Source organism: Oxyura jamaicensis, unplaced genomic scaffold (assembly GCF_011077185.1).
Source record: "Oxyura jamaicensis isolate SHBP4307 breed ruddy duck unplaced genomic scaffold, BPBGC_Ojam_1.0 oxyUn_random_OJ63494, whole genome shotgun sequence".
Taxonomy (NCBI): Eukaryota; Metazoa; Chordata; class Aves; order Anseriformes; family Anatidae; genus Oxyura; species Oxyura jamaicensis.
In genome coordinates this window covers 1-1,019 of record NW_023307521.1, presented here as the reverse complement: position 1 = coordinate 1,019, position 1,019 = coordinate 1, and the positions used below count along the sequence as shown (strand labels likewise).

The following is a 1,019-nucleotide window of genomic DNA, read 5'->3' as shown; positions in this document are numbered from 1 at the left end:
GGAAAGGACCGGTCCATACAGGTTATACGGGGGCTGAACCACGCCGCACGGGGCCACATGGGCTGTACGGGCCTGGTCCATAATCCCCTATAAGGCCCCATGCGGGAATGGGATCGGGCACCAGCGTCCCCCAGCACCCACACAGGGGAGAGGACCGGTCCGTACGGGCCATGTAGGGTCTGAGCCTTAGGGGCTCAACAGGACCGGGCCGTACGGGGCCGTACCAGACCAACGCCCCCCGCCGTGTCCCCCAGAGCCCCCCAAGGTGACGCTGTCCCCAAGGCCGCTGGTGGTGGCCCCGGGGGCGGCGGCGGAGCTGCGGTGCCACGTGTCCGGCTTCTACCCCCTGGACGTGGCGGTGACCTGGAGGCGCCGCGCCGCGGGCTCGGGGACGTCGGCGCCGGCCGGGGCCGCGGTGGCCGAGACGTGGAGCTCGGGCCACCGGCAGGGACCCGATGGCACCTACAGCCGCAGCGTGGGGGCGCGGCTGGTCCCCGCGCAGCCCCAGCACCACGGGGACGTCTACGCCTGCGTCGTCACCCACCCGGCGCTCGGCGCCCCGCTGCGCGCCACCGTCCGGCTCCGCCTGGCCGGTGCGTGGGGACAAGGGGACGCGGGCTGGGGACACCGGGGGACAGGGGCCGGAGGGGCTGAGGGACAGGGGATGGGGACACTGAGGGATGGTGGGATCGGGGGAGGGAGGGTCTAAGGGACATCGGGACCAGGGCTGGGGACACCAAGGGACATTGGGACCAGGGTAGGGGACACCAGGGGACCTTGTTTGGGAGGGTCTAAGGGACACCAAGACCGTCACTGGGGACACAAAGGGACATTGGGACCAGGGTTGGGAAACTGGGGGACATCGGGACCAGGGTTGGGGATACCAGGGGACATTGGGACCGGGGTTGGGAGGGTCTAAGGGACAATGGGACCAGGGTTTGGGACACTGAAGGCCACCAGGCCCATGGCTGGGGACACCCAGGGGACACTCCGAGTGTCCCTGTCTCTGTCCCTGTCCC

The 1,019-nt window shown here is 70.4% G+C and overlaps 1 protein-coding gene across 1 annotated transcript; it reads left to right on the top strand.

Annotated features, from left to right (window-relative positions):
* Nucleotides 1-201: 201 nt before the first annotated feature.
* Nucleotides 202-709, top strand: LOC118158988 (tapasin-like; the record flags this gene model as incomplete). The annotated part of the gene is made up of 1 exon (XM_035313640.1): nt 202-709. A coding segment is annotated over one exon (508 nt), but the record flags the coding sequence as incomplete, so codon positions are not given.
* Between the last annotated feature and the right edge of the window lie 310 nt (nt 710-1,019).